A 12,247-nucleotide genomic window follows, 5' to 3' on the forward strand; every position below is an offset into this window, starting at 1 on the left:
CACTTACAGTAACCTATAAATGTCAGAAAAATCAAATATAGCAGTTTAAAACGAACAGTGTAGGCATATCCTCTCTGCAGCCAGGCTTCAAAATCCTGCCAGGCTGCCCCAGTCTCACTGTGGCTGGGAGGGAGGGAGGGTGGACCAGAGGATTGCCCACACAACACATAAATGTTCAACAGCTTCTTCATTGTTTCTGAGAGAACAACACAGACTAAAGGTTGCTTTTAAAAAAACAAAACAAAAAATCCCCCCTAATTACAGCAATAATGACAGTTAAGCCAGGTTATCTGTGCCTCTATTTTGAAATAATATTTACAAAAATGTTATTGATTTCAGTTTGTTATAATCTTTAAACTTTTTAAAAAGTATACGATTCTATTTTTGGACAAATTTTTCTATGAAACATACATTTTTATGAGCTTTTATCATGTTTCAGTACTACGTTTTATCATATCGATAGAAACAGCTGTTCAGCCATGTTCTAAGAAACCAACACAAACCAAAACAGTTTAAGGGTTCAGGATTGTGGTTTTAAAATTTAATTTTTCATGTATTTCATATGTTGCTTATTATTTTTATTTAGTTATTTAATTTAGTTATCGTTCTTTATTCTACTATGAAGTGTTTAACAAAACCAGAAACTAAAGTTGAACAGACACATGACAGGATCAGATTATTAACACCTTAAAACATTGCAAACATCTCTTTTTAAAATGATTTTTATTCTATTTCGAAAAAAAAAACATTTGTTGAATTAATTTAAGTCCTTTTCAGAAAGAAGCTGTAAAATACGACCTAACATTTTTATGTTATTTTTTATGACATACAAAACAAATTGATGTATGTAATACTATTAAACATAATATAAAAAAAAGTTATCAGCCGGTGCATATATCAGGGTGGGTCTGGGTTGATAACTGCACTGGCTGATAACTGCACATTTCTGGCCAGAAATGTTTCAGCAGTGTTACATATGTACTACATATGTTACACTTGCTTTCTGTTACCAGCTGATACCCTACATTTGTATAGACATTGGATGGTGTGAGGCTGGGGAGTTGAGTGGAGTGGGTAGGTGGGAGTTGAGTGGGGGGGTGCGGTGGGGGGTTCTTAGGCTTCTTTCTTTTCTTTTTTTTTTTTAAGAGAGACACAGTTCTGTGTCTTCTCCAAGCTTCACATGTAAAATCCAACAGTGTGAAGCACATAGCAGCCAGAAACTGTAATGCCACAGATCAGAGAGGCTTCATCATCACCATCTTCGCCGTATGATCAGAGCGTGAGACTTCACATCTGGAGCACAGGAAAGCTTCTGTGATAAGTCTTCCTTCTAGCTTGTCCAACAAGCAGTCGGTGAGATTTACTCACAACAAAAAGGGTTAATGACATTATTTCCATGAAAACGTATTAATTCTTTGTACAGTGTTTAAATTGTGTTTTCACTTGACCTTAGGAGTGTTATTTTGAGTGTATTTTAATGTCTGTACTCAGGTGTTTCCCTCTGTGATCCATCCCCTTCAGAGCTGAGACACTCAGGACTGAACAGACTGCACAGTTTCTGTGATTGAGCCTCCAAAACACCTTCTTTGAAACCACACATGATAGAAGGGCTTTATATTTGCAGCAGCACTACTACAGGTATTCAGTTTACTACAGGATGTGTTTGTTTCTTAGGACCAGCTCTAAGTGCACACTACCTAACATATACACCTTTCTGTTCATTACAAACCAACCACTCTGGATCATATGGCCAGTCGGCAGGAATGTTGCTGCAGGAAAACATCCCTGGAGATCACCATCATTGTCAGACTGACTGTGCCTCCTCTGTGCAGTGTCAAGATCCTCCCTAAATGAGTGTGTAAGTTAACATTTTCATCATTTTATTCCCTTTGACAAGACAAGTATCACTGATATTTACATTTACAACTACATATGTTCCTGTTTTCTGCTCTTCTTTTAAAGTCCTCAGCTATCCTGCTTCTGTGCTGCTTGCCACACATCAAACACTGGCCGGATGACAGGGAGGATCCACTCTGAAGTCACTGGACATGATGAGGATTATATGGGACTTTATAGTTTCACAGAAACGTTGTACTCTTTGATTACAGGTTTTAAATGGACATAATGACGGCCTCTCTCTGATCAACAGGCTAAAGGATTGTTTTCATTGTTAGTGCTCTGTACAATGTATGCTTATTTAATATTTCATCACAGAGCAAACCTTTATTTATTTATTTAACATATTTTTATTTTGTTTTAATGTTGAATTAACTGTGGGGGTTGTTTTAAGTGGGTACTTGGGATGCCATATGACCAGAAATGTGGTAACTGGAATTCAATAGTATGGAAAAAAAAATCTGCTAAGAACGAAACACAGACAAAAAACCCCAAGAGAACTCAAATTCATTCCATGTAATCCAATCTAAAACATTTTAAACTGCTGAACAGCAACACAAACAGTGTTAAAAACCAGTGTTAACAGAATGATTATGATGAGTTTGTACCAAAGTTTCAGGTCACATGGCACACCTAGTGTGTAGTGTGGGGTATCAGCTGGTAAGTATAGGTTTTTTCATATTTGTGTCCTTAGAGTTCAGATAGATAAAGCCTTGTGTATAATAATTAGTCATAACCACAACTCAAAGTCAGGGACTAACTAATTTTGGGACTTTGTGTCTGAGCCCAGGTTAAAACACAGTGCTAAAAAGCATTTAGTGGCATGGCTGAACAATGCTGTAAACTAATGATACTTATTTATCCATGTTCACAAAAAGGACTAATGTGTTTATTTGATTATTTGTATGTGTTAAACTGTGTCACCACCTTAGGCTTTCATTTGAGTTTACTCAAAAGTCTCTATACAGTTGTCTTTTACCACTATGTGGACTCTGTTAACATTAAAACATTAAAAAGAATGAGTAATAAAAGGATGTGTAGACAGATCAGTAGATTAAGTAGACCAATAGAAACAGCTGTTCAGCCATGTTCTAAGAAACCAACACAATTTAAAGGTTCAGGATTGTGGTTTTAAAAGTTGAATTTTCATGTATTTCATATGTTGCTTATTATTTTTGTTTGGTTATTTAATTTAGTTATTTTTATTTATTCTACTAGTGCTTTTCAGAAAGGAGCTGTAAAATATGACTTAAGATTTTTATGTTATTTTTTATGACATACAAAACAAATTGATGTATATAATACTATTAAACATAATATACAAAATATGTTTGAAAACATTATGCTGTATATTAAAGTTTGTATTTTCTCCAGAATGTTTGTTCATCTTTTAAGTTCATTTCAACAAATTTCTTTCTACATTTATTTTTATTAAGTTATTTTTTTATGAATTGGAGTTTTATAATACATAATTCCACTCTTTAAGTGATTAGAAGAATATGAACATTTAATATTAATTCAGATGTTTTCTGACTCTAAATTTTCTTTTGTCATTACTCATCTTTTTCTAATTTACATTTTATACATTTTCAGCTATTTTCCAACTTCTTCTGTGTGAACATCAGCTTTCAAAAGTTCTGCACTTTTGTTTTCAGGTTAAAAACTCTGTATTTTCCAGCTCATTCAACATTTTTATTTTTAACTTAAAATTCAGCAATTAATTCATTTCAGCGCATACATTCAGATTCAAGCATTCACACTGCAGTTTCTTCAGAAAATGCACTTTCTAGTTAGTGTGAATGCTTGTAAAAGCATTCACAGTATTGTTCTTCTAATCTTTATTATTATTATTATTATTATATTTTATTATATATTCCGACGCGTTTTTGTACTGTATCTCCTTCAAAACCGTTCAACTTAGAAAACCATTCAAACACCGTTAGATTCCTCTTCTTTTGGACATGACTGCTTCTATTTTTCTCATTTTTAACATTTATATTTTTAATTTTATTCAACTTTTTTCAACAAAAATTTCCCATGTATTTCAATGGGGAGACCCTTCAAATCCTCATTCAACTTACTCATTTTCAAACTGTATCTACTTCAACATAGGTTGACATAGAGCCACCATTCAAACTTTAAAACGAAGACAAGACATTCAACTATTCAAATTGTATTTATCTTTTCAATATCTGTTATACTTTTCTTCAGTTCCAGTTTAAGTTTCATGATGTTTTTTCAGCCGTTTCAGAGTTTATAATGGGTGTGTATGGGACGGAATGTTGGGGCTAGAGTGAGACAGCTGAACTGCTAGAGTGAGAGGAGCAAAAAAATTAATCTGAAAATATTTTTTAAAACTGCTGCTGTGTCCACGGTGTTTGGTCTACAGGTATGATTTTACCCTCAAAACGTAGCCATCGCTGTCCTCTTTCATCCAATGTGTTTACTATTGTACTAGGTGTTATGGTTCTTTCATAAATGTCACCAAAGCACAGCCTCCTCCTCCAACTCCTCCATAGACTCTAATGTTAAAATGGCTCAGAAGGTTCGTTTGAAAATCAGAAGAGCATGGTGTTTTGACACTGTCACCACGTCCATATAATAAACTCCACAGGCATGAAAACTGAGAATTAGGTAGACTGGACATTGCTGCCGCTCACGGTGAAGGAATTTCGTCAATAGGACCTGTACTTTTCATTTGGGAACGATTTGTTTCGGCCTAACTTTTCAGTTCATTTTAAGCAGCAAAAGTGAGGTGCATGTCTGTGTGCGTGTGTATGGAGCCCTGGCTCAGTCACTATAGCAACCAGGCTCACACCTGCGTGCCTAACGAGCTCTCTCTCACTCTGCCAAGATTCATCTTGAACACTTCTCTTTCAACAGCTGCTGTGTCCACAGTATTTGCCCTACAGCCATCATTTTACCCTCAAAATGAAGCCATCGTTCTTCTCTTTCCAACAGCGTGTCTTTCAAAGCTCAGAGATGTAAATCTTTAAAACTGTGTGGATCCAAGTGGAGTGATCATATTTTAGTCATTCAGTGATTCAAAGAATATGAACTTTTAATATTCATTCAGATGTTTTCTGACTCTAAATAGTCTTCTCATTTTTAGGTTTTCTAATTTACATTTAAAACATTTTAGCTATTTTCCAACTTCTTCTCTGTGCTTGTCAGCTTTTAGCAGTTCAGCACTTTTGTTTTCAGGTGAAAATTTCTGTATTTTTCATCTCATTCAACATTTTTAACTTAAAATTCAGCAATTAATTCTTTTCAGTGCATATATTCAGATTCAAGCATTCACACTGCAGTTTCTTCAGAAAATGCACTTTCTAGTTCTATTTTATTATTATCTATTCCGTACGTTTTTTGTACTCCTACTCCTTCAAAACCGTTCAACTTAGAAAAACCATTCAAACACCGTTAGATTCCTCTTCTTTTGGACATGACTGCTTCTATTTTTCTCATTTTTAACATTTATATTTTTAATTTTATTTAACTTTTTTCAACAAAAATTTCCCATGTATTTCAATGGGGAGACTCTTCAAATCCTCATTCAACTTACTCATTTTTAAACTCTTACTACTTCCACATACGTTGACATAGAGCCACCATTCAAACTTTAAAACGAAGACAAGACATTCAACTATTAAACTTGTATTTATCTTTTCAATATCTATTATACTTTTTCTTCAGTTCCAGTTTAAGTTTCATGATGATTTTTCAGCCGTTTCAGAGTTTATAATGGGTATGTATGGGACGGAATGTTGGGGCTAGAGTGAGACAGCTCAACTGCCAGAGTGAGAGGAGCGAAAAAATTAATCTGAAAATATTTTTTAAAACTGCTGCTGTGTCCGCAGCGTTTGCTCTACAGGTATGATTTTACCCTCAAAACGTAGCCATCGCTGTCCTCTTTCATCCAATGTGTTTACTATTGTACTAGGTGTTATGGTTCTTTCATAAATGTCACCAAAGCACAGCCTCCTCCCTCCAACTGCTCCATAGACTCCAATGTTAAAATGGCTCAGAAGGTTCGTTTGAAAATCAGAAGAGCATGGTGTTTTTACACTGTCACCACGTCCATATAATAAACTCCACAGGCATGAAAACTGAGAATTAGGTAGACTGGACATTGCTGCCGCTCACGGTGAAAGAATTTTGTCAATGGGACCTGTACTTTTCATTTGGGAGCGATTTGTTTCGACCTGACTTCTCTGTTCATTTTAAGCAGCAAAAGTGAGGTGCATGTCTGTGAGCGTGTGTACTGAGCCATTGGGTGCAGTCACTATAGCAACCAGGCTCACACCTGCGTGCCTAACGAGCTCTGTCTCTCACTGTGCCAAGATTCATCTTAAACACTTCTCTTTCAACTGCTGCTGTGTCCACAGTGTTTGCTCTACAGCCATCATTTTACCCTCAAAATGTCGCCATCGTTCTTCTCTTTCCAACACCGTGTCTTTCAAAGCTCAGAGATGTAAACCTTTAAAAGTGTGTGGATCCAAGTGGAGGGATCACACTTCAGTCATTCAGTGATTCAAAGAATATGAACTTTTAATATTCATTCAGATGTTTTCTGACTCTAAATTTTCTGTTCTCATTTCTTAGGTTTTCCAAATTTTAATTTAAAAACTTTTCAGCTATTTTCCAACTTATTCTGTGTGAACATCAGCTTTCAAAAGTTCTGCACTTTTGTTTTCAGGTTAAAAACTCTGTATTTTCAGGCTCATTCAACATTTTCATTTTTAACTTAAAATTCAGCAATTAATTCATTTCAGTGCATACATTCAGATTCAAGCATTCACACTGCAGTTTCTTCAGAAAATGCACTTTCTAATTGTACTTATTCCTCAAATTGGACACCCTTTATAAAAAAAAATGTCTCACAATGTATCATGTCAATATGTGAAACATAGAAATGTAAATAAGAAAACTGTCTTTTAATAAAGTATTTAGCAAACGAAACATGTCTATTGACCTTTTTTTGTTTAGTTTTTTTTCTCTGTTACATCACATGCAATGCATTCTTATTTTAGGATATTAATAAGTTTCTAATTTTTACTCCGGGATGGGGATGGATGATGTGCGTCCTGCGCCACCCATACGATCTGGTGCGTATCGGAGCCATTTCTGGACTGCTTGTGCAAAGACAAACTCGAACATAGAGTTCGCCCCTACCTGCTGCGTCAGGCCATCTAGGACAAAAATACACACACACACACACACACACACACACACACACACACACAAACAAAAAAAGTGAATTAGAGCACATGAATAAGCTCTTGTTAACTCTCTTCAGCAGGGAGAAAGTATGTAAACTCCTAGGCTGATAAACATGAAAGTCACCAGGCGTAAATCTGCAAACCGCCGCATTTGATTCCCAAAGCGCTATGAGCTGAAAAAGTGATAAGTCTTAGCATGGTGTGCCGTGTATCCTTAAAAACAAAATAAACATGGGGTCCTCGGGCTGTACAAACTGTACAACCGGAGGACTAAACAAGCCGAAGACCAAAGACTCCATCTCCAGATTAGCTCGTTTGTAATGGCATAAGCCATTACACGGCGGACTTGCACCTCCAGTGTGGTCCCTCCAATCAAGGCAAAGCGTCTCACCTATAGACACATTTTAAGAGATGGAATTAGCATGTCTCATGTCTTAAATGTGTATGCAAGTGCTTGTGTGTATAATCAAGTGCTGTTACTGCCACCAACGAGACTGAAAATGTAGAAGCCCAGTATCTTAAACTTGTTATTAAGAATTCAGTATTTGGCGCTTCGTCATCAGCTTCAGCATCGCTATTATCAGAATCAAACGGTGGTGCATAGCAACCAAAGCTGTCAAAACTAAAGTCACAGTCATTATCCTTGTCGGGTGATACATAGGTCTCACATACTTCTGAAATCTGCTCATAGCGACTGGTAAATACTTGACTGTCTATACCTGGGTGACAACAGTGGGACACAACAGACTCTTCTGCAACCTGCGGTCGCTTAACTTCAACTTGTGCATTGCCGTTTTGGTTATGTTTTTCAGCAACCATCTCTTTAAAGTGCCTGAGTATATCTGAATCTGCTGCCTCAACCATTTTCCATAATTTGCGCCTCATTGACCAGCGTGATGTCATTGTCAGTGTATATATCAGATTAAACAAATAGTGCTATATTTGGAAATAGCCAAATAAGCAAATTGTTTAACACTAGGAATTTATTTAAGGTCGTGAGTTTCTTACTTATTGATGGGTGGATGGCAGTTACCAAATCAGATCTGAAAAAAAGAGGAAGGGCACAAATGTCAATAAAGAGGGAAAACTAGATACAAAGACGGCTCATAGAAGCTGAACCGAGTCCTATGTGTGAAGGGACAGTAACTGCGTGTGTATATGTAAGCATTTAAACACTGAAGATACTAAAATAAACAGTATTTTGTCTAAGTCTGCCATTATAGGAATTCATGGCACCGAGACAAAAACGTGGCGCACAATGTGACGTCAAAATAGGCGCACACCTTTGACGCTGCGTTTTCTCCGTTTTCCTCGTCCACACGTAAATGCTAAAATTGAGTTTTCGAAAATATCCACCCTGGCAGGCGTCTTTAAAAATCTCAGTTTTCAGTTAACGAAAACGCAGTTTACGTGTGGACAAAAGGTGCAAACGCAAGGTAGGTGAGCGTGCAACGTAAAGTTAGGTGAGCATGCAATGTAACGTTAGGTGAGCGTGCAACGTAAAGTTAGGTGAGCGTGCAACGTAAAGTTTGAATTGAGTGCGAATTGAAGCGGGTGCTCTCCAATCATTAAAAGTAACAAAGTCATTGAACACATTTATACAGTTACCTTTACGTTTATCAATCATATATCACAGATTTACAATTTTATGTAGTACTATGCTAAAAAGCAACTACAGAGCGAAATTCTGGGTCAAGCGCCGAGGCGATGGCAAGAACAAAGGAACCCTCGAAGCGTTAAAGCTAGCTTTGTAAGGGAATATAACAGAAAAGTATGAAACGAAAATGTTTTCTTTGTTGATAGACTTTGTTCGCACACTGCAAAAACAGCTATACTTGAAACAAGCCAAATATTCTTAAATCTGACAAAATTTTCTTGTTTTGAGCAAAAAAATCTGCCAATGGGGTAAGCAAAAGTTGCTTGACTAGAATTCTTAAAACTAGCAAATTAACCTAACTGCCATATGCCTTTTAACTAGACAAAATTGTCTAAAATGTATGCTTAATTCAAGAAAATGTGACTTATTATAAGTAAAAGACACTTTGATATTTAGAAAATCTGTACCTAAAATGAGTATTATGCTTTCTTGAACAAGCTGTTTTCAAGAATTATTTGCTTACTTTAAGATTCTACACCTTAATTTAGATTTTTCACATAAAAAAAACACCTTACTATAGGACAAATTTTCTTAAATCTGAATTGTTTCTTTCTTGATTGAGCTAACTATAAGAATTATGTTTCGAGTCTGAGAACAATAATCAGCCAAAATTCCTGAGAATAAGACACCATCTCTTCAAAAAGCTACTAAAAATAAGGGAATTTATCTTAAATTAAGACAGCAAAAGCACTCTTAGTTTTTGCGCTTTATTGGGTCAGTAGAATCATGTCTAAAATTATACATTTCAGCAGGGTGTAACATGGCCAAGTGCTCTTAACATGAATAATAACAGTATAACATGGCTGGTATCAAAAATAAATTTTGCTGAAGCTTAAAACAATCACTATTGCAAATACTATATTACATAACATTTTAGAAGAACAAGTTTAACGACCACACAAACAAACATGTGTTTTACATTTGAACAACTTTTCTAGAGAAAAAAAAGAAAAGAAAAACAACCTCACTGACTAACACTGAGACTGATAAACAAGGCAGATGGAGTCTGTCATCTGAGAGACTCACTCAATGAATGACTTCCACTCACCAAGAGCCTTCCTGTAAGAGGGGGTTGAATCTCGGTCATGGATGGAGTCTTTGAGTATTTCAGTTTGCAAGACAGACAGCAGCGTGGAAATGCACTTTGGATATGTGAGGTGGAGGGCATAGTAATATGCCATCAGATAGAGCAGTCCCTCATTAAGATCCTTCCGGTCAAAAGTGCTCACCGCTGTGGTTCCAACAGCTATCATGCAGTTGCCTTCAGAGACAAGCAGAACTGGACAAGCCAGGGGTCGCTGACGCAGGTAGCCTTCAGGGTCTTCTGAAGTCTACATGACAGAAAAAAAAGAGGATTAGAATAAGACCGTAAGAAACACAATTTTTGAGTTGCATTACAGTTTAAAATAGATAACTTTTTTGTAGGTTTTCTTAAAATCAACATGTTATGGGGATCTGAACTTTAAGAATATTTGACTGACTCCACAGTAAAATATATAAAATGAAAACATGAGTAACTGCAAAATTCAACAATATATACACATAGACTATTGCAGCCTTACCTTTAGGACATGGAAAAAAGCCTCACTACAGATGCCCAGCTTCTTAGGTGGTACTGTGCTGGAAGGGAAAAGCATGGGAAGGGCTCCGAACACAGCTGCTGCATGTTCCACTGGTTTGAAAAAAGAAAAATAAGACAGGGCAACACCATTAAGCATTGCAAATAATGTAATCTGCAAAGCATAAATGTAGACACAAGATACTGTAGCATTACCTCCATCCAAAGTTTTTGGCGGCTTCATAACTTTCTTCATGACACCATAAAACTGCACCTTCGAGTAGAAGATTTCCCATCTATCCTTCATCTCAGAAATGTATTTCAAGTTGGATGGTTGAATAATTCTCCGCAGCTCATCAAGGACCTGAAAAATACAGACAGAAACCCAACTGAGATAGATCTGTCTAGCTCTGTATCTGGTCTTGACAATAAGTGATAACAATTTAAACATGAGGGTCAGTATTTAAGAAATTTGAAAATCATATCAAAATGTCCCCAAAGGAATAACAGGATGGCTAAAAGAAATAAGTGCTGCTTACATGATCCAGTTCTCTGAAACAAGGATACGCCTCTAGTATCTTCACTGCTCTGTCTTGCTCCTTTATAGCATCAGAGTTAATGAATTGTCTTCTAGACTCAAACTCCAGGTTCAGCAGTTGGGTAACAGCAGCTTTGTTCGGTTTTTTGGTCTTGTACATGTCTTGAAGTGTCTTGTAGTGTCTTGCCTGGGTTTTGTGGCTGTCAAAGAAGTGAGCTGAACCAGCTAAACACACAGAGCAGAGGTGTAAATCATTTATTGCCACAGTAAGGCTTTATATATCTGTTATTGGTGCAAAACAATAAAACAAAAATACCAAAGTATATCTGTAGATTAGATCAACAAATTAACTAAACCACCTATCTTATAATTGTTCATTCATCCTGTCAAGTTGTCAAGAAAAACAGTGAAGTAGTTGCGTTCCATTGTTAGCAGAATTTTGAAGAAAAAAAAAAAGTATTGTCCAAACCACATTTACACTCAGGGTGTAATAAGAGGGTGCATTATATTATACTTACATTCTTCATCACTGCCATCCTGGTGGTGCACTGGGGTGCCCATCGATCTAACTGGTGATCTATCTAGAATAATAGTTGATGCACTGGATTCCCCACTGCTGTCACTTTTTGCAATGCTTTCATTCCCATCCTTTCTTGGCTTCTTCGCAGGTGGTTTTTTGCCCTTCGTTGGACTTTTGACATTGGAGAGTCTCTTCATTAGCTTTTTAGCAACATGCTCCTAACAGATACAAATGGTAAAAATTAAAAGATGATAAGATACATCACTCATGATTAACACAGAGTGGTATTGAGCAAATGCTACTTACCCACTCACCACACGTTTCTTTAAGCATTGGGTAGTACTCCATTAATCGCTTTGCCATGGCATCAACCTCATGTTTGCTGGGGTATCTGGAGTCCTCGGCTGCTCTTGCTATGGAAATCATGTTTGTCATGGTGTTTCTTACGAGTCGACAAAAGAGTTCCTTTGACAAAGGTTCAGCACACTCTGTCCCCAGCCGCTTCTTTTCAAAGTAGGAACGTCGAGCTTGCTCAAGTTCACTGTCTGTAAAGACTATGTACTCTGGATTGGACATAGTCAGAAACTTAGAAGTGCTGGGTTCCTCTCTGGAGAAGTCACCATCTCCAGTAGTTGTTAGCGGTTTTTCAGCAGCAGTCTTGTTCTAAAATACAGTGTACATAGGGCTAATTTCACATAAAATTGCACAAGAACTTTAGGTCTCTAAACATGAAAGAAAGTACAACAAAATATCAGTAAAGTGTTGAACAATAAAAAATATGTATATTTAATAAATGTGTAGGCCACATTATTTAAACCAAAACTAAAAGAAGATTCTACTGTCTATCTGTTAAGTGAGT

The 12,247-nt window shown here is 36.5% G+C and overlaps 1 protein-coding gene and 1 long non-coding RNA gene across 2 annotated transcripts; one reads left to right on the forward strand and one right to left on the reverse strand.

Annotated features, from left to right (window-relative positions):
• The first annotated feature begins 1,349 nt into the window (after nucleotides 1-1,349).
• Nucleotides 1,350-2,099, forward strand: LOC120441049. The gene is made up of 3 exons (XR_005613745.1): nucleotides 1,350-1,638; nucleotides 1,755-1,858; nucleotides 1,963-2,099. It is a non-coding gene; the product is annotated as an uncharacterized LOC120441049 (long non-coding RNA).
• A 7,380-nt stretch (nucleotides 2,100-9,479) lies between these two features.
• On the reverse strand, nucleotides 9,480-11,474 carry LOC120441050. The gene is made up of 5 exons (XM_039614700.1): nucleotides 11,387-11,474; nucleotides 10,870-11,093; nucleotides 10,547-10,694; nucleotides 10,335-10,444; nucleotides 9,480-10,103 (listed from the first exon to the last, which is right to left on the reverse strand). The coding sequence occupies exons 1-5, from the start codon at nucleotides 11,427-11,429 to the stop codon at nucleotides 9,795-9,797; spliced, it is 834 nt and encodes a 277-aa protein (XP_039470634.1). The 5' UTR covers nucleotides 11,430-11,474; the 3' UTR covers nucleotides 9,480-9,794.
• Between the last annotated feature and the right edge of the window lie 773 nt (nucleotides 11,475-12,247).

The sequence above is a fragment of the Oreochromis aureus genome, linkage group 2 (genome assembly GCF_013358895.1).
Source record: "Oreochromis aureus strain Israel breed Guangdong linkage group 2, ZZ_aureus, whole genome shotgun sequence".
NCBI lineage: Eukaryota > Metazoa > Chordata > Actinopteri > Cichliformes > Cichlidae > Oreochromis > Oreochromis aureus.

Excerpts from the sequence above, each read along its gene's own strand:
- LOC120441050 (XM_039614700.1), bottom strand. The coding sequence starts at position 11,429 with ATGGGCACCCCAGTGCACCACCAGGATGGCAGTGATGAAGAAT. Across the intron at positions 10,695-10,869 it reads GTTTCAGAGAACTGGATCAT|GTCCTTGATGAGCTGCGGAG; the intron begins GTAAGCAGCACT and ends TGTATTTTTCAG. Across the intron at positions 10,104-10,334 it reads CTTTTTTCCATGTCCTAAAG|ACTTCAGAAGACCCTGAAGG; the intron begins GTAAGGCTGCAA and ends TCTGTCATGTAG.